Source organism: Oncorhynchus keta, chromosome 19, assembly GCF_023373465.1.
Source record: "Oncorhynchus keta strain PuntledgeMale-10-30-2019 chromosome 19, Oket_V2, whole genome shotgun sequence".
Lineage (NCBI taxonomy): Eukaryota > Metazoa > Chordata > Actinopteri > Salmoniformes > Salmonidae > Oncorhynchus > Oncorhynchus keta.
Genome location: NC_068439.1, coordinates 73,089,084 through 73,113,813, shown reverse-complemented (window position 1 = coordinate 73,113,813; position 24,730 = coordinate 73,089,084). Strand labels below are relative to the sequence as shown.

Below are 24,730 nucleotides of genomic sequence, written 5' to 3'. Positions count from 1 at the left end.
AATGTGTACATTTTTATTATCAACTGTTTCATCAGAATAGTAAGAATAGCTGTAGCCCTTGAACTATAATTTGTATGTACTTGCACAATCTTTAGTCACCAATGACATTGTGCCCAAAAAACTAGTACTGTATTACACACACCAGTGTCATGCTGACAGAAACATTGATTTACTAAATTAAAGCAGCAAACTTCCATGTGAAAAGTACATCAAGCCTAAAAAGTATTGTTTCGATAGAAAACTGGAAACATGAATTCTAACAAAAAGAGACCAAAAAATGGTAAGATCAATTTCATTAGTATTCATCAATTTGAAAAACAATTCGGGGTGTGTTTTCAAATTCTTTACATTTTGTGTGTGTGTGTGTGTGCGTGTGTGCGTGTGTGTGTGTGTGTGTGTGTGTGTGTGTGTGTGTGTGTGTGTGTGTGTGTGTGTGTGTGTGTGTGTGTGTGTGTGTGTGTGTGTGTGTGTGTGTGTGTGTGTGTGTGTGTGTGTGTGTGTGTGTGTGTAAAAGACTACAAAAACATTACACATCACTTCAATTCAAACACATTACTGTCTCACATTAAATAGTGTTTTACCTCATATTTAGAAAGTAATGTGTATAGGCACATTCAATTTACGGGTAATTTTGTACATCGCTACACAATTTTTGGTCCACAAAATTCCATGTTATATCCATGTTATTCACAACGCTGCCCAACTTTTATAGACAATATCAATTTTCAGATTACTTAACATGACTGGTAAATGGTACAGTGGTGTCAACCACATCTGGGTTCAAATACTATTTGAAATCTTTGAAATACTGTAGTGCTTGCTTTAGTCTGTCTCGAAGAGTTCAAACCCAGATGGTCTGGGTTTGAACTCTTGCAACTAAGCTATTGGTTCCATTGTTCCAGACAAGCTCAAGGAAGTATTGATTTCAAATAGTATTTGAACCCAGGTCTGGTACGACCTGATCATCCTTTAACTTGAAGTGACACTGTCCAAAGGACCCAAAAGGTTGATAATCAAGGCCAGGGGTTTGTCCACTGGCAATACATGCATTGAATAAACGTTGCCCATCAATATAAGGCAAATGAATAAGAGAGAAACCGAAAACGACATAAGGACAGAGTTGCTAAGAGTGAGCTCAGACAGCCCAATTCTCTTCCAACCTAATCTTGCTCAACCCAAATCACATTACACGGTACATTGTGTCAGGATTCTGAATTGAAAAGCCAACAGTGTCCTAACGGACGAGCATCTATAAAATGTCATATTTACTGTAGTCAAGGGAGCTCAATGTTACATTAACACATCGCCGAAGGCGTCAGTAATCTCACAAGTCCTCTAAACTCAAATACTTCTTCAGAGGAAAGACTGAGGAATATTTGCTTTGTGAATTAAGCACCTGTGAAGCAGCCAAAGGCTTTTTGTTTCCCACCTCGCCAATGATTTTATGGAGAGTTACTGAGAAGGTAATCAATCATCTGACAGTTTATGTTTTGTGAGAACTACCGTATACAAATCCTTGAGACTGATAATGTTGTTGAGCACTGTGACATCATCGCCACAACCAGGAAGTCTCTTGGGTGCTCTCCCGTTTCTAGGAGATAGACGTGTTACAAGTGACTGCACAGGCGGAGCCCTGCTCAAGATAAGGCTTAAGATGGTCTACCGCATGTTTTCAACAGGTCGTGGTGGATTCTTATTTCTTAAGACACTGGTACATCAGCGCCCGTGGGTTGAGCACATAGCGCTCTGAGTTGAGGAACTTGGTGAGGTACTGCGGTACGGCGGGCCGCGGCGTCATGAAGGACATGCCAGGACTGACAGCCATGACCTCGGCGATCTTGCGTTTCATCTCGCCAATCTCCTTATCCTGCTTGAGTACTTTTCCTGTGGGACAGAGGTACTGTAGATTCACGATAAGCGATGGAGTTATAGATTAAAAATATAATTTATGAAGTCACTGAATTACTGAAACTGAACTCTCCTTACAGTGTCAAATCCTCACATAATAATCGGGCATACAGTATAACTGGAATATTCAAGCAAATCTTCCATTGATATCAATGCAAGATTTAAGTGAAAGTTCAAGCGACACGTGCATATCTCAAGTTGGCAATCGGCTAAATCAATGCTATATAGAACTATAACATAATTCTACAGAGCTATAACATAATTCTATAAAGCTATAACATCATTCTATAAAGCTATAACATAATTCTATAGACCTATAACATAATTCTATAAAGTTATGACATAATTCTATAAGGCTATAACATAATTCTATGAAGCTATAACATAATTCTATAAAGCTATGACATAATTCTACGTAGCTATGACAATTCTACCAAGCTATAACATAATTCTATAAAGCTATAACATAATTCTACCAAGCTATAACATAATTCTATAAAGCTATAACATAATTCTATAGACCTATAACATAATTCTACAGAGCTATAACATAATTCTATAAAGCTATAACATAATTCTATAAAGCTATGACATAATTCTACAAAGCTATGACATAACTCTATAGACCTATAACATAATTCTATAAAGCTATGACATAATTCTATAGAGCTATAACATAATTCTATAAAGCTATAACGTAATTCTATAAAGCTATAACATAATTCTATAAAGCTATAACATAATTCTATAAAGCTATAACATAATTCTATAAAGCTATGACATAATTCTATAAAGCTATAACATAATTCTATAAAGCTGTAACATAATTCTATAAAGCTATAACATAATTCTATAAAGCTATAACATAATTCTATAAAGCTATAACATAACTCTATAAAGCTATGACATAATTCTATAAAGCTATAACATAATTCTATAAAGCTATAACATAATTCTATAAAGCTATAACATAATTCTTTAAAGCTATGACATAATTCTATAGAGCTATAACATAATTCTATAAAGCTATGACATAATTCTACAAAGCTATGACATAATTCTATAAAGCTATAACATAATTCTATAAAGCTATAACATAATTCTATAAAGCTATGACATAATTCAATAAAGCTATAACATAATTCTATACAGCTATGACATAATTCTATAAAGCTATTTAATATTTCTATAAAGCTATAACATAATTCTAGAGCTATAACATAATTCTATAAAGCTATAAAATGATTATATAGTGCTTTAACATAAATGGGGAGGGGGACCTTGTGTTATCTCCAGCTGCCTGCGGGTGTCTCCCAGGGCTGAGAACAGGTCCAGTTTGATACGCGTCTCGGCGCTCAGGTTGTACTCCAGGTGCTGAGCCTTGTCCTGCAGGGCTGACAGGGCAGAGAGCAGCACATCCTGCTCCTCCTGTTCCACATAACGATACTTCCCCAGGGCCTGGGATGGGATCAGGGAGAGAGACACTCGCAATAGCCCCAGGGCTACATAGAAGCAGACTGGTTGGCACCCAAATGGATTAAGCTACATTTCACTGTTGTTGTAAAGCGAAGCGATGGTGAAACGTAGCGAATTCAGTTTGGATGCCAGGCTAACAAAGGAGCGTGGACTAACAGGGCCGTGTTCAGTAGGTACGATACAGGAGAACACGGTTTGGAATTGAGTGTAAGGTGGTGGTTGTGCCTGGAGTTGCCCAAAAAGAAACGATTGGTTTCGTTTTCCGTTTTAAACCGTGTGTCCTACTGAACATGACCCTGGTGGTTTAGCAGTTATTCTGAGGTGCTTTTAACAGGATGTGCTTTGGTTCCCCAAACTTGTAGAATGCATTTTTTTTGAGTGCTGAAGAATTGCAACGCCCTCATTAGAAAGCCAATTTCCCCAGTTCGGGAACCAATGCACCACATGACCACAATATCTATGTCCAACAGTGATGGTGGATTGGTGGATGGCCAGCCATTCAAAAAACAATGTGAGCTGAATATTTTTTTAAACGCTCTAAGGACAGGATTCTTTCTTTGTTTTTTGTAAAATAGGTTTTTAGATATTCACAAGTTAAGTGGAGGTAGTAACAGTTGTATTGGGTTGTATTACTAAATAACTAACTAGTAACCTATGATGAATTCACTTTAAGATGTACAATGTTTTATGAAAGACTTGGCTTCTGCCTCTGCAATGTCTGCATGCTTCATGATGTATATGTCACCACAAGAAAACAATAATCACAAACAACAAGATATTAAATATATGTGAAACGAATACAGTTAGCATACAGTATCGATGAATGCAAATACAAAGTGCCCACATTACAGTACGTTGAGTTCAGGCCAACACAAACAAAACTGAAGATCTGAAAGTCCTCAAAGCACTGGCCGAAACACCATTTCCTGCTACTCAAACCCACAAACACAAATAATGACACAGATAGTCACACGCAACAAGCCACAAGTCTACAAAACGGCATATCCAAAAACACAAGACAACGGAGTATCACTTCAACAACGAGCAAGACGTGAAAACTCACAAACTCCACACGTACATTCGTACGGAACCCACTCGTGTGAAAGAGTAGTACTTTTTTTGGTTTTTACCTCGACTTCATTCACTAGAGCTATTAGACGGCCCTCTTTCCCTTGACTCTCCAGCTGTAGTTGTTTGTACTCTGTCTCTAGATCTTTTTCTTTTTTCCTTAACATTAGGGTCACAGAGTGTTCCTGCCTAGTGTGGTGGAAGATAGAGAGAATAGTACATGCTTTGTTTCAGGTGGTCAGAGAGGTGCTTCTTATTTGTGGGATTTGGGAGGTGGTTGGGGAGGTGGTTGGGGAGGTGGGGTAGTCCAAAGACAAAGAAACATGACAACATCAACAGCAAGCGATCTTGGGATTTTGGGGGGTCATTTTGAAATCCATCTGTACTTTGGTTTGCGTAAAACAAATATTATACTTCACTAATTATTATGCTTTTTTTTACTATGATAGTTGTTACCGGCTGCAATGAAAAGAAAGTTAATAGTACAGCAAATAAAATAAATAAAAGCAAGTGTTGGTGAAATTAGGATCTGGAGCAGGGGTTCTCAGGGATCCCTGGAGGTACTGCAGGGGGTCCTCTGTCAGATCTCAAATGTTTTTTTTTTAAATGAATATTACTAGCAACAACAGATGAAATACATTTTGGCCAAGCGATCCAAATAACTTTAGAGGGTGCTATACAATACAATGCAATATTATTAATCTACAATGTATGTTCTTAACCCTGGGCAACATGGGCCTGGGAGGGTCACAGGGTTATTGGTATCCAATTATATTTTTTCAAGGTCTTGTATTGAATACTTCTCAATACATAAATGCACTGTAATTTCAACTTGAAAACGCCAACATTTTCTCTCCGATGCCAAGAGGCAGGCCTTTAAAATGTTCCTTCCTAGGGCCTGAAACTTGGCTTGTCCGGCCATGCACTACCAAAGTCTTAGTAAAATTCTTTGTATGCTATTTTTGGTGTTTTGATTATGAGGGTCCCTGATGAATTTTCTCTGACCCCAAAAAGTTTGAGAAGTTTGAGAACCCCTGATCTGGAACATTGACTGCCTTCAGATTATTCACGCTTTTTCCAAAATGTGTTGTGTTACAGCCTGAATTTAAAATGTATTAAGTTGAGATAAAAGTTTTACAAATTAATACAAAATGAAAAGCTGAAATGTCTTTGCTCAATAAGTATTGAACCCCTTTGTTATGTCAAGTCTAAATCATTTCAGGAGTAAAAATGGGCTTAACAAGTCACATAATAAGTTGCATGGACTCACTCTGTGAACAATAATAGTGTTGAACATTCTTTTTTAAATAACTACCTCATCTCTGTACCCCACACGTACAATTATCTGTGAGGTCCCTCAGTCGAGCAGTGAATTTCAAACACAGATTCAACCACAAAGACCAGGTAGGTTATCCAATGCTTGCAAAGAACGACGCCTATTGGTGGAGGGGTAAAAAAAAATGTAAAACAGACGATGCATATCCCTTTGAGCATGGTGAAGTGTGGATGGAGTATACACCCAGTCACTACAAAGATACAGGCGTCCTTCCTAACTCAGTTACCGGAGAGGAAGGAAACCGCTCAGGGATTTCACCATGAGGCCAATGGTGACTTTAAAACTGTTACAGAGTTTGGCTGTGATAGAAGAAAACTGAGGATGGATCAACAACATTGTAATTACTCCACAATACTAAGCTAAATGAGAGAGTGAAAAGAAGGAAGCCTGAACAGAACAAAAATATTCAAAAACATGCATCCTGTTAGCAACAAGGCACTAAAGTAATACAGCAAAGAAATGTGGCAAAGCAATTAACTTTTTATCCTGAATACAAAGTGTTATGTTCGGGAAAATCCAAAATAACACATTACTGAGTACCACTCTCCCTATTTTCAAGTATAGTGGTGGCTGCATCATGTTATGGGTGTGCTTGTAATTGTCAAGGGCTGGGGAGTTTTCAGGATAAAAAATAAATGGAATAGAGCAATGATCATGGCAAAATCCTAGAGGAAAACCTGTTTCAATCTGCTTTCCACCAGACACTGTGAGATGAATTCACCTTTCAGCAGGACAATAACCTAAAACACAAGGCCACATCTACACTGGAGTTGCTTAGCAAGAAGACAGTGAATGTTCCTGAGTGGCCGAGTGACAGTTTTGACTTAAATCTACTTAAATATATGGCAAGACCTGAAAATGGTTGTCTAGCAATAATCAAAAACCAATTTGACATAGCTAAAGAATGTGTAAAATAATAATGGGCAAATGTTTCACAATCCAGGTGTGGAAAGCTCTTAGAGACTTACCCAGAAAGACTCACAGCTGTAATCACTGTCAAATGTGCTTCTACAAAGCATTGACTCAGGGGTGTGAATACTTACAGTATGTAAATTAGATTCCTCTATTTCTTTTTCAATACATTTGCAAAAATGTCAAAAAACATGTTTTCACTTGGTCATTATGGGGTATTATGTGTAGATGAGTGAGAAAAAAATATTGAATCATTTTTAATTCAGGTTGTAACACAACAAAATGTGGAATAAGTCAAGGGGTATAAATACTTTCTGAAGGCACTGTGTATAGTGTGCACTACTTTTGACCATACTACTATGGGCCCTGGTCAAAAATAGTGAACTACATAGGGAATAGGGTGCCATTTGGGACGCAAACCTCAATAGCATCTGAGGGTAAAGGTTGTTGCGTTACATGCAAGTCATACATGTATATGCATTTGAATACAAAATAATGGAGGAAGGTGAGAGAGTGAGTGCCATACCTGTTTGGTAGACTACTACGAGCTAAGATGGCCGCCTCCTCTAGTTTGTGAGCCTGGAGTTCGGCCAGCTGTTTCTCTATGGAGAGCCTGGCCTCTGTCTCTGCTCTGGTCTTCTTCTCTAGCACGGCGCTGATCTGCTTGTCTTTCTGCTTGGTCTTGGTCAGAGACAAGATCCTGAAACACAGAGTCAAACCACAATGTTCTAGACCAGGGATGGGCAACTGTCGCATTCCCCCTTTTGTAGGCCTGAGGCCTGTGGGTACGCAGACTCATAATAATAATAATAATATATGCCATTTAGCAGACGCTTTTATCCAAAGCGTCTTACAGTCATGTGTGCATACATTCTAGCCACTGCGGCCTAGTGGTGGCCCTCACCCCCATCAAAGTTGCCCATCCCTGTTCTAGACTAAAGGGAGTATTTGGTCTGTATCCTACATGGTACCCTATTCCCTACATAGTGCACTACATTTGACCAGAGCCCTATGGGCCCAATAAGGTGCATCTTGCATGCAGCATTGGTGTATGTGAATCAATACATTCCATTCCCACTAAATTGGTTAGAAGGTTCAAAACGTGAAAAAGATTTCCGTAGCACTTCATGTGATTCTCGAAAGCTAAAGTATAATTTCAGCCAGTAGTTTTGAAAGAAGTGCTCACAAGCCAAAACAGGTCCCTGAAAGGTCCCTGGGTACTACGTAATTCATTTCATGTTCCGTCCTGTTTTTTTGGGGCAATTTGTATGAAATGTTTTGAATTCCAATGTGTAAAATATGTTATGAATTTTTAAGTGCTTAAGATCCCGGACTGCATCTTTAACATAGTTATTTCATTTTAGTATAATCACATTATTGCATCAAGGTACTACACCACTTTGCTTACTTGTGCTAACCTGGCTTGAGTACAATACTCAGTGTAATAGTGCCATATGTGGAGGGTGGTGGGGTAGAGGGGGGACAAGACATAACATAACATTTCAAACAGAATGTCAGTGCATATGATAATTATAAACAGTCAAATGTTTTATTTTCACATCCACTAGAGAGGTGCATGGAATGTATTGTTTTACAGGGTCAGCCATAGCAAGTGCCTTGCTCAAGGGCACATCTACAGATCTTTCACCTTGTCGGCTCGGGTATTCAAACCAGCGACCTTTCGTTTACTGGCCCAATGCTCTAGGGTCACTATGTGAGGCAAAACAAAATAGACCATAAAATGCAATGTTATCACTCACTTGCTCTGGAGCAGATCATTGTTCTGCCTGAGCAAAGACACCTCGGGCCTCAGGCTGTGCTCGCTGTTGGTCAGGTTGCAGACGTGGCTGCGCAGCTCCTGCTCACCTTGTCTGCTGGCCTGCAGCTCGCCCTTCAGCCTCCTCATCTCCTGCTCCAGCCTGGGAAATGGGGGAGAGGGGGAGGGAGAAGGGGTAGGGGAGAGAAGGAGGTGGAGAGAGAGGGAGGTGGAGATATAGGGAGGTGGAGAGAGAGGGAGGTGGAGGGAGGGAGGTGGAGGGGGAAAGATATATAGGGGGAGAGAGAGATAGAGGGGGGAGAGAGAGGGAGGTAGAGAGAGAAAGAGGTAAAGAATAAGAAGAGACATCTCTCTGTGTGTCTCCAAAGCCAATGAAATGAAAGTGAATGGCGGCGGAGTATCCCTACTTAGTGATTTGGTCAGCGTGAGGATTTGGCGCGACGGGGCCCTTGTCTGTGGCGTGCCGATTGGGGCTGACTGTTTTGGACCCGTTCTTCTGCTTCCTTTCAGACCTGCCAGTGGGAGGAGGCGAAGGGATACTAGCGGCGCCAGGGGACATCCTGCGTGCTTTGGGGGAGGAGGATGAGCTTTTGGCGGCACGGGGGACTTTGCCGCCTTGCTCCTCCTGAGGTAGATTTTCAGTGGTGGCCGAAGACTCAGTCGACCCTCCTCCTGTCGACCTTCCTCCTGTTCCACCGTCGGTGGGGGGGTCTCTGGGTTTGGAGGACGGGGGTGGCTGGGGATTTGAGTCTCCCAGCGTTGTTGCCTCCACACCCCTCTCGGTCCCTCCCTGCTCCACTCCACTGTGGATCTGGAGGCAGTCCATGGTGAGTCTCTCGTCAGACGCCACAGCACCGCTCTGACACTGGTACTGACTGGACTCAGGTTTAGGCCTCCACTTTGAGTCTGCAGGGGGAAAGAGCTATATTTCAAAGACAATATCTAGCTACAGAGTATTGGACTCACAATGAGATGTAACATTTATCTTCCTACACGCATAGAGATATTAAAGTGGAGCATTAACTAAAAATGTCCTCCTTTGGCATTATATGAGTTCCAAATGGCTCCACTTTCTCTATGTACTGAACTACTTTGACCAGGGCCCATCTAAAAGGTTTAACCTGAAAACAACTGCCTTACCAGGGCACATCTAAAGGGTTTAACCTGAAAACAACTGCCTTAACAGGGCACATCTAAAGGGTTTAACCTGAAAACAACTGCCTTACCAGGGCACATCTAAAGGGCTTAACCTGAAAACAACTGCCTTGGCAGGGCCCATCCAAAGGGTTTAACCTGAAAACAACTGCCTTACCAGGGCCAATCTAAAGGGCTTAAACTGAAAACAACTGCCTTGGCAGAGCCCATCCAAAGGGTTTAACCTGAAAACAACTGCCTTACCAGGGCCCATCTAAAGGGCTTAACCTGAAAACAACTGCCTTACCAGGGCCCATCTAATGGGTTTAACCTGGAAACAACTGCCTTACCAGGGCCCATCTAATGGGTTTAACCTGGAAACAACTGACTTACCAAACAAAGTAGTACTACCATTGGGGAATCATCTCATAACAGTGTAAAACAGAGCAGAAATGAATGAGTAATAGGCACAATCTCCGCTGTACTTACTGCCTTTGCAGCTGTACTTACTGCCGTTGATGTCTGTGATGCTCTTGGGGTAAAGCTGTACTTACTGCCATTGTCGTCTGTGATGCTCTTGGGGTAAAGCTGCAGGCCCAGAGGTAGGGACTGTTCCAGGAGGTGCATATGGAAGTTGTTTTCGCTCTGCACAGCTTTCTGCGTCCGCAGTTTGAAGATGCTGGTGAAGTAACATGTGGCGTCGAACCCCAGATAGACAACAGGGTAGCCAATGCTGGGGGGAAGGGGGGGGGGAGCAGGAGAGAGAAAATAAATATTAAATAATGGCCTACATTATTGTGTGTCATGATGACAAACACGTGCAATGAGCAGAGTATGCCACTTGTAATTCATTGCGATTTTAAGACGTTAGCTTAAACCCACTCAATTCAAGCGGTTGTGAAAATCATTGGCATTTAGAAAGTATCTACAGCGTATAAACTGGGTTTGTTTGGAAGATTCTGCTCGAGGGTGAATATTTGGTGAGAAGTGCTTTGTGTTTCAATCGACCTACCAGTGCGCGGCGAAGAGATGAGACAGGTTGGCGTGGGAGTTGTTCAGATCTTTGAGCCTCAACGAAGCATCCGTGTACACCAGCATCACCCACAGGGACACCCACAGGGACACCGTTGACATACAGATGCCTTTCTCTGAGAAGAATAAATCAATGATTATAAAAAACATCACAACTTACCAAGAGAAAATACTAAGCTTATGTTCATAGGTAGTGTAGCTACCACCAGAACTGTGCTCTTACAAACAAAACAGCATAATGTGGTTCCATTTCTATGTAACGGGTTGAAACATTCAATTACGTCAAATTTCATCATTTATATTATGTCAGATTTCAGAATTGTAAAAGTTTACATAATGGAAGGTTTCATCTGTTACCGGAATGGTTTGTTTCAACTCTTTACAGAAACGTGTGACTTGTCAGACATCAATGATATAACATTCCACATTATCATTATCTAAGGCATTCCACAGCTAGGCAATACAATACATATCGTTAAGCTGTAAAACAGCCTTGATATACTTACCTGTGTGCCAAATGTAATTGAATAAGACATAGGTGCTGGCTGCGAAGAACAACCAGTGGAGGGGAACAAAAATGAAACAAAAGATGTCCAGGGTGAACGCCGCACACACAAACACCACACAAATCACCTGCAACAGAGAGACATTATGTTGGTGCTGTGTTGGACAGCGACATTTTATTCTGTCTGCTTGAGTTTCGAACAAGATGACAATGGCTGTGGTATATGACAGGTTTATAACATTTATATAACAGGTTGCAAGGCCTAAAACTATTTTCAACAATATTTTGATCTCAATACTTTACTGTTATTGACTTCCATCTAGTAGACCATTAAGGTAGGGCAGCATCCCAAATGGAACCCTATTCCCTGTGATATAGTGCACTACTTTCAAAAGTAGGGTTCTGGTCAAAAGTAGTGCACTATATTATAGGGAATAGGGTGTCATTTGGGACACAAGATAACTGATAAAGTCCTCACCAGCCCATGGCAGTGGAAAGTGGTGTAGACGCTCCTGAAGAATAGCCAACAGGGCCACAGGTATTCCAATCGAAACTCCAGTATAAAATCTGCCAGGAGCACCAGAGTCCACACGATCATAAACTTCAGAAAGGTGTAAGCGCTGCAAAACAGGCATAAGAGGAGGATATGAAGAGTTTAATTCCAAAACGCTATATATCTATTTTCAGAAATGTTGGTAAATTCGTTTTTTGTTTGTTTAAAGAACTATGGTGGAAAAATGTCAAGATCATGTTATAATACTTTTATTGCATCAAATGGTTGTTTTACCCAACAGAATAGAGTATTTTGTTAACTATTGCATGTGTGTTCTACTGAGGATGGGCCTCTGGGAAATAACACTGACAGGAGATTTACGATGTCTTTTGGGTGATAGAACCTAAAGAGCATTCCAGAGCATGAGTTCTATACGGGGCCAGACACTGGTCTCTACACAATGAAAACTGCTGACACAGCAGATACTGTCTGCTATGTATTATAGGTATCTTTCATACAGATCTTAACCTTGTGACCAATTCTATATATCTGTTGTTCGTCATGTAGGTTGAAAGGGGTGTATCTTAGCGATAAAAGTCCTTTGTACTTTTGTCTCGAGGCTCTCAACGAATCATCTGAGCATGAATCTTCGACCAGCCATGAGCAGTCATCATTATCGTAGAGCATTACATCTATTCACATTATATGTGTGTGTTGTATTGACCTGTTCCCTTATTAATAAGTGTTTAAAGATTTTTAAGTATAATTCTGACTTGTGTGATAAGTTTATCTCTTCTCATTTGATAGTAAAGAAATGAACCACCACAGAACATAGGAATGAGACTGGTGTGTTTTTTCACTATCTAATCATGGCATTGGGTTGTTCAATGACAGACATGTATTTGTTTGAAACATATCACTAGATAGTTTGTCTCTATGAAATGAAACAATCACATTTAGTTGAAAAACACCCAGATATAAAAAGTTAGCATTGCAAGGTTTTACACCGTCTAATGATACAAATAATGACATTTTTGTGTAACGAGCTGTACAAATGATACATTTGTGACATCATATTTTTAAAATATATATATTTTAAAATGAATCAGTACAGTAATATGAGATGGTGGGTGGTGGACCGTTCTTGATATACACCGGAAACTGTTACAGTTCTTGACTCAAACCGGTGAGCTACCCTACCCCATTCCAAGGCACTTAAATATTTTGTCTTGCCCAGTCATTCTCTGAATGGAACACATACACAATCCATGTCTCAATTTTCTCAAAGCTTGAAAATCAAATAATTTGTCTCCTACCCTTCATCTACACTGATGGAAGTGGATTTACCAAGTGACATCAATAAGGTATCATAGCTTTCACCTGGATTCACCTAGTTAGTCTATGTCATGGAAAGAGCAGTCTAGTGTTTTGCAACAAAACCAATTACAATATACATCTAAGAGGACTGTAATATTTTACATACTGGTACCCATAAGCATTCATTTCTGATGAAAAAACACAAGTGTGAAAATTGGATATAGCTTTTTGTAAATAAACTCTTCTGATGTAAAATGTGTGTGTTATAATTTTATGGAATAATGGTAAAAATGTCATGCTGATGATCTGTGATTGAAGGTTAAAAAAACATCTAAATCTACTGGAAGAGCTAAATGTAGCTTATTTCTCACGATATAGGCCTAAGCCCGTTATTATCATGCATTTGGCAGGAATATTGGCAAACTGTGAAAGATACTGTTACTTTTATGTAAAAGGTGTGCAAAACATTTTGAATTCTTGCTTCATTAAATATAATAAACGGACTTATGCATATAAAGCTTCATTAAATTAGGTGATCCATAGACTCATATAGGGATTCATCTCATTAGGCAAATAGTGTAATCACTAAATCACGATTCATTACATTATTTTACATTTGGGAACCCAACCTAGTTTTTATATCATCTTGGAGAAAATAGACACTTGGATAAGATAATGCCTACATTCTCTCATTATAGACTACACTCCTGTCTTGTTTTCAACAACTCCTTTGTTCGTGCGCTCGACACCTACATAGCGTACTGTTATTACATCAACCCCTTTTTTGTTTGGTAACCATGACAACGTTTCATCCGTGATACTGGGTACCAACCCCCCCTCCCCCCACACACAAAGGAAATGAAACGGGAGATGATCTCAATTGAAATGTATATTCTAGTCCTTTTACCAGACGCGCTTTTCCTGAGCAACTTCCAGTTCGTGCATTCATACACTGAACATACCTCAGCGCTTTGTCTCGTCACAAAGGGGACATCGCGAAATCTCTATCGGTCTAGACACGCTGTCTGTAACTAAATGACTGTAATGCCTACCTGGTAGTAAGCTGACATTGTACGAATAGGTTTAAGTAGGCCTATATCTATTAAGGTCAGAGCATATAATAATAATAGCCTACACGATTTTTGATTATTGTAGCATAATTGAATGGTTAGCCTTCAAATGAGAGAAGATAGCCTGAATCATGTACTGTAAAAACTACCCACATCAAGTTGCAAAGGATTATTTTTCAAGTTGACTCCGCTATAATGTTTGTAGGCCTATTTAGCAACCACAATGTCATTTTGCATATCATACAGCGTCCAAGAGTAGGCTAAAGGGAAGAAGCAATTATTGTGATAAAAATAGACATCAGGTGAGGAATGACGAAGATGCGCATTACACAAAGCCTAGCAACAACAAAAGCAACGGCATCCGGTCGATGCGTCACCTCACTATACCTTTCAGATATCTCCTCCGTAATTTTTATCTTTTTCATTTTCCGTAGCTTGCTTGCATCCACATAACGTTTCTTCATTGTATGGCTTCTATTCCTTGTGCTCTAATAAACCGCAAAAAGCGGCAATCAATGTAGGAAAAAACGAATATGGATGGCCTTGTTAGAAAACAACCTGATATTTTGAGGCTTTGTGTATGAATGAAACTCCACCACGGATGCTACTGTACGCATGTGCAGTACTTCGACGTCTCAAGCGCGCGATGGAGACAACACTCACATGAGTGCTATACGGGATCATTGGGATGTCGCTACCCCAAACCCTAGGATTCCGGATAGCACGGACCCTTCTGTGGCCACATCCTTTTATTATAAGCCAGTGGCTACATCGAGCTGAGGGGAGAATCATAGTACTTAGGCTATGAAAAATGTTTGAAAGCAAAGAGAAACGGCCCAATAGTCGAGGAGCTGGACAAGGACGACAAAATATTCCCCCTTTCAGCTCAGGTACGAAATCTTGCTATCAGCTCTCTCACTGATACAGTTTGAGTTAAAGGGATTATTCCAGGTCATAGGTTAGGTGTCTTCTAGGCCTATATGTGTCTCGTCATAGCCCTATTCGGATGATTCGTTTTTATGTAAGGAGTATACTTTTTTGAAATAGAGGAAAGTAGAGAAAGGCTGTGTAGGTCACATGTAGACCTACTAAATAGCCCTAAACGTCAATTTACATTAGTAGGTACTTAAACCTGTTCTGGAGCCTTTATCAGGGGTATGCTCATCAGGGTTGGGATCAATTCCATTTCAATTCGGCCTTTTCTGGAAGTACATTTAGGCTTAACTTCAAACATGTCAGCCTCAGCTGTAAGTGCATAGATCATAAACGTGCAAACGATATATCCAACATATTCATAAAGTCTTTAGGTAGTTACTATTCACTTATGTCCCTCCCCATCTCATGGGAGAATAATTGATGTGTCTGAAATGGCATGCTATTCTATATAGTGAATTGCTTTTGACCAGGGCCCATGGCTTTGGTCAAAGTAGTGCACTAGGGCATACCCACTCAGCACAAACTCAGTTCAACGTCTAGTTTTGATTTACATTTGGTTGAGTTATCAACTAAGGTGAATTCAACGTGCAATCAATCAAACATTTCACCATGCCATTAGATTTAGGTTAAAAGTTGGGTTAAAAAGAAAAGACAAAATGCTCTTATGTTGATTACTTTTTACAAATCCAATTAGTTTTCCATGTTGATTCAACCTCATCACAGACACTTTCAGACACAGACATGGTTATCTGGTGAACTGGGACCATGGTGAATTCAATTTTATTGTTCGATCTGTGCAACTATCCAACCATATTTGAAAAACATGCTTTGTGTGCTTGTGTCATCTTTTGTCCTTACAATCAACATTGCTACCTGCCCTAGACTACCTGCCCTAGAATACCTGCCCTAGACTACCTGCCCTAGAGTACTGTCACATATACTCCCTCTCCGGCACTCGAGGTCACCAGGCTGCTCATTATTACACACACCTATCACCATCGTTATGCCCACCAGCCACTCATCAGACTCACCTGGACTCCATCACCTGCCTGATGTCACTCCCTTTGGTTCTTTCCCCAGGCAGTATTGTTTCTGTTCCAGTGTTCATGTCTGTACACTACCTGTGTCTCTTGTTTTGTTCTATGTTAATTTATTTATTAAATACACTCCCTGGACTTGCTTCCCAACTCCCAGCGTACACGTTACAGTCACTCATTCCATTTGTTATACTTTTTGTGTATGCTATGCATAGCCGCGGGAAGTAGGGGTGCTGAGGGTGTAAATCAAAGTAAAAGTTTGTAGTAATAAATCAAAAATTTAAACAGATTTTTTCACAAAAGTAGTGCACTGGGCCTTTAATAGTCCTGTATTACTGGACGGATATAGCTGTCTGCAGCGTCAGTGCGGGCAAAGAGATTTGTTCAGCCCCCCATCAACAAAAACATTCTCAGCAAAAAATACAATTTCCCTGTGCAGTCTCCACTCTCTACAGCCACTTCCACCACTTCCTGCGCTTACAGGAATAAGTACTCCAACTGCTCTAGCCTGGCAAAGAAGTGGAGCTGAACCACCCTCAAGTTGCCACCTGGCGTCCTGCGTCCAAGTGCACCAACTGATCGCCTGCCCTGAGACACCATGAGATGATAGGCTCACCTGTCAACTTAATGAATCAACTTCACTTTATTTAATATAGCTGTAAGCTGTACGTTTGTATTTAAGCCCTTTCTATCCTCTCTACAGAACAAATTAGACTAGGAACATTTCAAGTTTGACTGTTGGGGGACTGGTTTTCTGGACGGCCATGTGTATCATAATGACTTGTAGTTTACATTTTGACTCAAGCATCAAACTACAAGTACACTTATTTTTACAACTTCATTCAAGATTTTAAAAAATATATATATGTATCAAGGACATGATAAGAGTTTGCAATGTTATGCAAAGACACAAGTGCAGCCACTTAACAAGGGCACTGAGCTATGTGTTGATAAAACAACTTGGTTTGGTATACAGCTGAAGGAAGGGCATGGAGGAATGTAACCACTCAACTGATCAACGTGATAGTTCTAAACATATTTGGAGGCGATACAATGTTTACAAAAACTCAAAACATAAAACATTTAGTGATACAACCTTTGCATTATGATGGGGTTCTAAGCTCATGGTACATTTAAAAGTTATATTCTCCAAGAATGACCATTGAGCAGCATTACTTATCCCAGACTGTGCCTTTAAAATAAAAGGGTGCAGTGTTGTTCATTGGCCCAGAGAGGTCAATATTGTATAGAGCTAACTTGAGTATTATATATATATATATATATAGCATGACTTGTTTGAAAAAAAAAATAGATAAAAAAAAACAACACCATTCAAGGACAACCAAGTGATGTGTCGTTTACATAGCGGGGTTCGTTGTGACCTTCCTCTATACATTATACACTTTCTACTACCAGCCAATCACAGTGTTCATCAATGGTGTAGAAAGTTAGTTTAAAGTATACTGTAGCTATTGGGTGACTGGGTTGAGTGATTCTTTTGCTGAACTTGGGACTACATGATATGTACTTGATAGGTACATTTCCAATCTCTTCCTTCCAAATGGAAACAATTCCACATATATGGATTATCCAGGCATAAGTGATCAGTCTGAAAGATCATCGGGCTACACTATATATTTAAAAGTATGTGGACACCCATTCAAATGAGTGGATTCGGCTATTTCAGCCACACCCATTGCTGACAGGTGTATAAAATCGAACACACAGCCATGCAATCTACATAGGAAAACATTGGCAGTATAATGGCCTTACAGAAGAGCTAGGTGCGGCAGGTAGCCTGGGGCAGCAGGTAGCCTAGTGGTTAGAGCGTTGGACGAATCCTTGAGCTGACAAGGTAGAAATCTGTTGTTCTAGCCCTGAACAAGGCAGTTAACCCACTGTTCCTAGGCCATCATTGAAAATAAGAATTTGTTCTAAACTGACTTGCCTAGTTTAAAAAAAAAAGTGCTCTGATTTTCAATATGGCACAGTCATTGGATGTCAATGTTCATGCCCCTAGAGTTAACCTGGTCAACTGTAAATGTTGTTATTGTGAAGTGGAAACCTCTAGGACCAACAATGGCTCAGCTGCAAAGTGGTAAGCCACACAAGCTCACAGTATGGGAGTGCTGAAGCGAGTAAAAATTGTCTGTCCTTGGTTGCAACACTCACTACTGAGTTCCAAACTGCCTCTGGAAGCAATGTCAGCACAAGGGCTGTTTGTCTGGAGCTTCATGAAGCAGGATACCACCCTGCATACCACTGCTGGCTTGCTTCTGAAGCTAAGCAGGGTTGGTCCTGGTCAGTCCCTGGATGGGAGACCAGATGCTGCTGGAAGTGGTGTTGGAGGGCCATTAGGAGGCACTCTTTCCTCTGGTCTAAAAGATATCCTGTTTCCCCAGGGCAGTTATTGGGGACACTGTTCTGTCTTTTGGATGTCCTGACTCTGTGGTTCATAAAAGATCCCATGGCACTTATTGTAAGAGTAGGGGTGTTAACCCCGGTGTCCTGGCTAAATTCCCAATCTGGCCATCAAACCATCACGGTCACCTAATAATCCCCAGTTTACAATTGGCTCATTCATCCCCCTCCTTTCCCCTGTAACTATTCCCCAGGTCTGCTGCAAATGAGAATGTCTTCTCAGTCAACTTACCTGGAAAAATAACAGATAAATTAAATAGGTTTCCACGGTCGAGCAGCTGCACAGAAGCCTAAGATCACCATGCCAAGTGTCGGCTGGAGTGGTGTAAATCATGCCGCCATTGGATTCTGGAGCAGTGGAAATGCGTTCTCTGGCATGATGAATCACGCTTCACCATCTGGCAGTCCGACAGATGAATCTGGGTTTGGCACATGCCAGGAGAACACTACCTGCCTGAATGCATAGTGCCAAATGTAAAGTTTGGTGGAGGAGGAATAATGGTCTGGGGCTGTTTTTCATGGTTTGGGCTAGACCCCTTAGTTCCAGTGAAAGGAAATCTTAACTCTACAGCATACAATAACATTCTAGAGAATTCTGTGCTTCCAACTTTGTGGCAACAGTTTGGGGAAGGCCCTTTACTGTTTCAGCATGACAATGCCCTCCGTGCACAATGCGAGGTCCACACAGAAATGGTTTGTCGAGATCGGTGTGGAATAACTTGACTGGCTGCACAGACCCCTGACCGCATTGAACATCTTTGGGATGAATTGGAATGCTTTTATTTTGTATTTTTTATTTCACCTTTATTTAACCAGGTAGGCTAGTTGAGAACAAGTTCTCATTTGCAACTGCGACCTGGCCAAGATAAAGCATAGCAGTGTGAACAGACAACACAGAGTTACACATGGAGTAAACAATTAACAAGTCAATAACACAGTAGGAAAAAAAAGGGAGTCTATATACAAAAGGCATGAGGAGGTAGGCGAATAATTACAATTTTGCAGATTAACACTGGAGTGATAAATGATCAGATGGTCATGTACAGGTAGAAATATTGGTGTGCAAAAGAGCAGAAAAGTAAATAAATAAAAACAGTATGGGGATGAGGTAGGTAAAAATGGGTGGGCTATTTACCGATAGACTATGTACAGCTGCAGCGATTGGTTAGCTGCTCAGATAGCAGATGTTTGAAGTTGGTGAGGGAGATAAAAGTCTCCAACTTCAGCGATTTTTGCAATTTGTTCCAGTCACAGGCAGCAGAGAACTGGAACGAAAGGCGGCCAAATGAGGTGTTGGCTTTAAGGTTGATCAGTGAGATACACCTGCTGGAGCGCGTGCTCCGGGTGGGTGTTGCCATCGTGACCAGTGAACTGAGATAAGGCGGACTGCAAGCCAGGCCTAATCGCCCAACATCAGTACCCGACCTCACTAATGCTCGTGTGGCTGAATGGAAGTAAGTCCCGCAGCTATATTCCAACATCTTGGGGGAAAGCCTTCCCAGAAGAGTGGAGGACGTTATAGCAACAAAGTCGGGACCAACTTCGTATTAATGCTCATGATTTTGGAATTCGATTTTCTTCCATTTCTGTTAAATCTACTTGTGTTGTGTGGTTAATCCACGTGTCAGCGGGAGCTAGCGGGTATATAACAGAATGTCCAACACACTGAGGACTGTTCCCAATGCTGTCATGTCCACTCTCACCTTCCTGTGTGTTTGTGTCTCCTTGCTGTTCTAGAGGTGGCAGCTACCTGGGCGGATAATGTAAGGGACTCTTGGACTCTTGTTCTGTGGGTATTCTATAGCCCAGGCAGTGCTTTAGAATCACCTCAATATTTATGTTTTGTATAACATGTATATCGATATCATCACTACGTCTAGCCTACATCAAGTAATGGAGCAAAAAATGTTCACTCTATACTGAATATACACTGAGTGTACAAAACATTAAGGACACCTGCTTTTTCCATGACACAGACTGATCAGGTGAATCCAGGTTAAAGCTATGATCCCTTATTGATGTGACTTGTTAAATCCACTTCAATCAGTGTAGATAAAGGGGAGGAGACAGGTTATTAAAGGATTTTTAAGCCTTGAGACAATTGAGACATGGATTGTGTATGTGTTCCATTCAGAGATTGACTGGGCAAGACAAAAGATTGGAGTGTCTTTGAATGGGGTATCGTAGTAGGTGCCAGGCGCACAGTTTTGAGTGTGTCAAGAACTGCAACACTATTGGGTTTTTCACGCTCAACAGTTTCCCGTGTGTATCAAGAATGGTCCACCACCCAAAGGACATCCATCCAACAGGACACAACTGTGGGAAGCATTGGAGTCGACATGGGCCAGCATCTCTATGGAAAGCTTTCAACACCTTATCGAGTCCATGCCCTGACGAACTGAGGCTGTTCTAAGGGTAAAAGTGGGTGCATCTCAATATTAGGAAGGTATTCTTAATTTTTTGTACACTCAGTTTATATGGTCAGTCAATAGTATAACACATTTAGATTGCTGATTTCTGGATGAAATCTATTGACTTTTCTATGTTGTCTATCTTGACCTGAAGGATGATGAGTGTAGGACCATATCTAGTCATTTTCTCTGTCATCCAAGAAGCCTTTATTTTTGTCTTAGTTGCTAGAAACTAACTGGTCTCATGTTTATTTTACATCTCATCAGAGCCTCAGAGCGGTCAATAAGCATAATGACCTGAGGAGAGGAGTCCAATTTACGACCAGCAACATGTTGAAAATAAATCAGTTGCCTTAATATTAATATTACTACATTTTCATACCACTTTTATCATATTGAGCTGGTTGTATATCATATAATACATTTGATAATGAACATCAATGATAACATTAAAGTTTTTACTGGCAATTGTTATGAAACCAGTAAATAGCCTGCTGTTTTTGCTGCACTCGTTCTGTCTAAGGGTTCTATGGCCTAGCTACATGTTCTGGAACCTGACTAGTTCTGTCTAGTGTTCTAAGGCCTAGCTACATGGTCTGGAACCTGACTAGTTCTGTCTTGTGGTATAAAGGCCTAGCTACATGGTCTGGAACCTGACTAGTTCTGTCTAGTGTTCTAAGGCCTAGCTACATGGTCTGGAACCTGACTAGTTCTGTCTAGTGTTCTAAGGCCTAGCTACATGGTCTGGAACCTGACTAGTTCTGTCTTGTGGTATAAAGGCCTAGCTACATGGTCTGGAACCTGACTAGTTCTGTCTAGTGTTCTAAGGCCTAGCTACATGGTCTGGAACCTGACTAGTTCTGTCTAGTGTTCTAAGGCCTAGCTACATGGTCTGGAACCTGACTAGTTCTGTCTTGTGGTATAAAGGCCTAGCTACATGGTCTGGAACCTGACTAGTTCTGTCTAGTGTTCTAAGGCCTAGCTACATGGTCTGGAACCTGACTAGTTCTGTCTTGTGGTATAAAGGCCTAGCTACATGGTCTGGAACCTGACTTGTTCTGTCTAGTGTTCTAAGGCCTAGCTACATGGTCTGTAACCTGACTCGTTCTGTCTAGTTGTCTAAGGCCTAGTTACATGGTCTGGAACCTGACTCGTTCTGTCTAGTGGTCTAAGGCCTAGCTACATGGTCTGGAACCTGACTCATTCTGTCTAGTGGTCTAAGGCCTAGCTACATGGTCTGGAACCTGACTCATTCTGTCTAGTGGTCTGAGGCCTAGTTACATGGTCTGGAACCTGACTCGTTCTGTCTAGTGGTCTAAGGCCTAGCTACATGGTCTAGAACCTGATTTGATGTGTTCATAAATGTGAGAGGTAAGCATGTGTGACTAGATTTTGAATGCACGTACCCAGGAGACAGCCACCTTACCTTACATCCAGCTCCCTCTTGACCTCGTGGTCCAGGCGGATTATTATTTGTTCAGATGGTGGCGAAGATAAACCTACAAAATGGAAAGCACTTCTAATGCTTTTAATGCTTTTCCCAACAATTTTTCTTAGCTACATCATGATAAGCAGTTCTTCAATAAACAGTGGGTAATCTGGAAACTTCATCAAAAGCATTGGCATAATAGGCTTATGGGGTTGTTAGCTGTCTGTGCTGGGACTAGTCTCACTGTTCCCCTGGCGTCTTTCTCTCTCCCTCAGAGCAGGAACAAGGAAGCCCAAGCTAGTACCTGCTCCATGAACCACAGCCCCTGGAACCAAAGAGAGATCAGCAGTACAATCCCTCCTCCTCCACCACCCCTCTCAGAGCCACATACTGCACAGACATGGCACATCTGAAGCACTGGCAACATCACCTGAAAACTGCTCCTTCTACTCCTATAATAGTCACAGCCAGCCAGCCAGCCAGACAGACAGACAGACAGACAGACAGACAGACAGACAGACAGACAAACAGACAGACAAACAGGTTCTAATAGTATTTTTTTTCTTTCAAATATGTTAAGATTTTGATTGAGTCAAGCGTAGCTAAAGTATTTGAATAGACAGATTCCATTGTCTACATGATCATCAGATCAGAGACACATGAATAACTTATGAGCAGAACTGTAAATACTTGTGGTTGTTAGTTTTGTGGGAGACCAGACTCTGAGACTTGTACGGTCTAATTTGTAAACCGGAGAGAAGGTATGAATGGACGACTTAGAGAATATACCATATTTCAGATGCTTTACAGATATTAGGCTGAGTTAAAGTAATCATCTGACCCCAGGGGAAAAGTAGGAGGGTTTCTTCAATTTCCTGCCTTCACAAAGACAGATCCAGTCACTGTGCACAGGAGGGACGTGTTTCCCTTGATGTCTAATCCTCAAGTGAGGGAAGAATCTTATTGCTTTACCATATGGCTCACCTAATACTGACACCATCCTCCCCCCTTTACCGTTTCTCTATTTTCAACCAGCCAGCAGTTGTGGAGATGACCTGTGTAAGGCCAGCTACAATAGCTCCTGGAGTAATATCATCCACTCCTGGACTGACGAGGTGAAGGTGCATCTGTGTACTGTATATAAACATATTATAGCAATGAATAGCATTTTATGTAGCTCTTTTCACCAAGGTCTCAAAATGCTTTCCATTCTGAAAGGCTAACTCACCACCCACGCTAATCCACCACCCACCATTTGAAAAAACATTTGCCTTTATCATAATGATTCAGTATACATATTTCACTCTATTACAAACAAAACATACTGTTCAGGGTATCACAACAATTTGTAGGCTTCTCACAGAGCGTCATGATCATACTATAGACACGCTCTTGTAAGTGCCTGTGTCTTGTTTCTGCTCTCATGACCATCCAGATCGGCTGTACTGTGGTACCCTGCTCCTACTACAAGGACTTCTATGTCAATCACTACTGTTCTTCTCAACAGGATCATACCATATAAGATATTTCATGCATACATGAGCCACCCATTCACATGGCATTGTCCTTCTCAGTCTCTATACATTTCGTGGCTCTCCAGTACCGTCTATCCCTGCTGTACTGTGGCATGTTATGGTTCAGATAATGTGTGTGTGTGTGTGTGTGTGTTAACCATGTTTTAATGTTTTATGCTCAGACCTATTACAGTGGAAACTACACCAACCACCCCTACAAGTCATGATGCACCTCTGGAGACTGTCCTGGTGCCTGCGATAGCAGACTGTGCAGTAAGTGGCTAAAAGCAACACAATCAATCTCACATTTGTTATGGAACTCAATTACCTTTGCCAGAATTATATGATTCAAATTCCATTTGCAACTTTATCTCTTTTGTTCTTTTTGTAACACATTGCTTTTTCTGCTAATGACAGACAGTAAAGTTAATCTAAGCCATTTATTTTGTTTCTCACAATCTATTTGTTTCTCTCTCTTACTCTCTGTCCCTCCCTTCTCATAGCCAGCCCCTGCCTCTATGCTAATAAGTACACCAACTGTGCTGACACGGCCAAGCAGCCGGGGCTGCAGCAACAGTCATGTCACCTCCTGGTGTCCTGTCTCCTGCAGGACTCATCAGACGGTCTGATCAGCCAGAGACATGTTCTGACCAATCATCCTGATAGACAACAACAATCATCCTGATAGACAACAACAATCTCCTAATAAACCTGGTCATGACTAAGGTGTCCTCCATCCTGCAATAAATAATCATCCTTTGGTTAAGTTGTAAAATGCTATTAAGGGACAATACTTACTCTTTCCCTTTCAGGTTTGTGGCATAAGTCGTATAATGAAAGCAATTTCTAAACTGTTCTCAGGTGACGTAGGGCAAAGAACCTATGGTAAATTCTCCCCTGGCACCCAATGATCTTGGCGAAACAGTACGCACAGGGACAAAACTGATGACATCA

The 24,730-nt window shown here is 41.0% G+C and overlaps 1 protein-coding gene and 1 long non-coding RNA gene across 4 annotated transcripts in view; one reads left to right on the top strand and one right to left on the bottom strand.

The window, feature by feature from the left end:
- Positions 1-14,560, bottom strand: si:dkey-12h9.6 (macoilin). 3 transcript variants are annotated; one of them, XM_052471257.1, is made up of 11 exons: positions 14,416-14,560; positions 11,627-11,768; positions 11,150-11,276; positions 10,624-10,759; positions 10,166-10,344; positions 8,885-9,383; positions 8,461-8,619; positions 7,227-7,400; positions 4,515-4,641; positions 3,189-3,366; positions 1-1,884 (listed from the first exon to the last, which is right to left on the bottom strand). In XM_052471257.1, the coding sequence occupies exons 1-11, from the start codon at positions 14,490-14,492 to the stop codon at positions 1,694-1,696; spliced, it is 1,989 nt and encodes a 662-aa protein (XP_052327217.1). In that variant the 5' UTR covers positions 14,493-14,560; the 3' UTR covers positions 1-1,693. The 3 variants fall into 3 exon arrangements, 2 of the variants coding, with proteins under 2 accessions (XP_052327217.1, XP_052327218.1); XR_008071343.1 differs by lacking the exon at positions 4,515-4,641 and having other exon boundaries at positions 1,749-1,884; XM_052471258.1 differs by lacking the exons at positions 1-1,884; positions 4,515-4,641 and having other exon boundaries at positions 3,188-3,366.
- Positions 14,561-14,781: 221 nt separating this feature from the next.
- LOC127909472 (uncharacterized) overlaps positions 14,782-24,730 on the top strand; it is a 12,003-nt gene continuing 2,054 nt past the window's right edge. The window contains exons 1-4 of the long non-coding RNA XR_008071344.1: positions 14,782-14,918; positions 23,298-23,377; positions 23,959-24,049; positions 24,280-24,730. The exon at positions 24,280-24,730 is cut by the window's right edge and continues 2,054 nt beyond it. This is a non-coding gene — a long non-coding RNA (uncharacterized LOC127909472). The remainder of the gene's footprint in view (positions 14,919-23,297; positions 23,378-23,958; positions 24,050-24,279) is intronic.